A 1,019-nucleotide genomic window follows, 5' to 3' on the forward strand; every position below is an offset into this window, starting at 1 on the left:
CCGGTAAAGTATGTACAAATGCTCACCAGTAGTTCCGGTGTTGCCTCTGTAGCTGATGATATAAAGCTTTAATGTGTCAAATGTATAGGTACTTTGGAACAATGACCAGTTTTTCATTGATTTATCACAGACCACTACTGAATCACAAATAATACAAATTTGTTTCACTCTCCGACGCCTTCACTGCTGTCTTACAGGGTGATTTTTGAACTTTTGTGGAGGGATTACTTCAAGTTTGTGGCTGTCAAGTATGGGAACAGACTATTTCAGCTCAAAGGTAACATTAGCTCAAGTTTCTATATCTTACTTTCTTTATGCACTATAAATGAATGTAAAGCTGATATCAGGGTCACTTTACCTCAGGACTTCAAGACAAATCTGTGCCATGGAAAAAGGACATGAAGCTTTTCAATGCATGGAAAGGTTTGTACCATATATTTCCCCGTCATTGTTTATAAAATATTCTTCATTAAATAGCAATAAGTGGCTTTAAGAAGTGTATTAACAGTATAGTGTATGTTTAAGAATATTTACATACATTTCATCATTACAGATGGAAGAACAGGAGTTCCCTTTGTGGACGCCAACATGAGAGAGTTGGCGATGACAGGTTTCATGTCCAACAGGGGGCGGCAAAATGTCGCCAGCTTCCTCACAAAGGATCTGGGCCTGGACTGGAGGATGGGAGCAGAGTTGTTTGAATACCTTCTGGTAAGTACTTTAGTCCAGGGTTTGAGTCAGTTTGCAAGTTTTGAGAAGTGAAATTGTAATGTATGAATTATTTTATTGTTATGTTGTAAAATATTTTATTTTAAGTCTCATTATTTTAAATTTCCCTTCAAAGATTGACCACGATGTCTGCAGCAACTATGGCAACTGGTTATACAGCGCCGGTATAGGAAATGACCCCAGAGAGAACAGGAAATTTAACATGATCAAACAAGGTCTCGACTATGACAATAATGTGAGTTCGACAAGAAGCATGAATTGTTTGTGTCATTTTGCTTTAACATTTTCTC

The 1,019-nt window shown here is 37.4% G+C and overlaps 1 protein-coding gene across 1 annotated transcript; it reads left to right on the forward strand.

Moving 5' to 3' along the window:
* Nucleotides 1–165: 165 nt before the first annotated feature.
* Nucleotides 166–1,009, forward strand: LOC111657271 (cryptochrome DASH-like; the record flags this gene model as incomplete). Its single annotated transcript, XM_023409368.1, has 4 exons — nucleotides 166–277; nucleotides 364–423; nucleotides 554–711; nucleotides 845–1,009. Coding segments are annotated over 4 exons (495 nt in total), but the record flags the coding sequence as incomplete, so codon positions are not given.
* Nucleotides 1,010–1,019: the final 10 nt, after the last annotated feature.

Source organism: Seriola lalandi, unplaced genomic scaffold (genome assembly GCF_002814215.2).
Source record: "Seriola lalandi dorsalis isolate HSWRI2012SDOR001 ecotype SW California unplaced genomic scaffold, Sedor1 jcf7180001977427, whole genome shotgun sequence".
Classification (NCBI taxonomy): domain Eukaryota; kingdom Metazoa; phylum Chordata; class Actinopteri; order Carangiformes; family Carangidae; genus Seriola; species Seriola lalandi.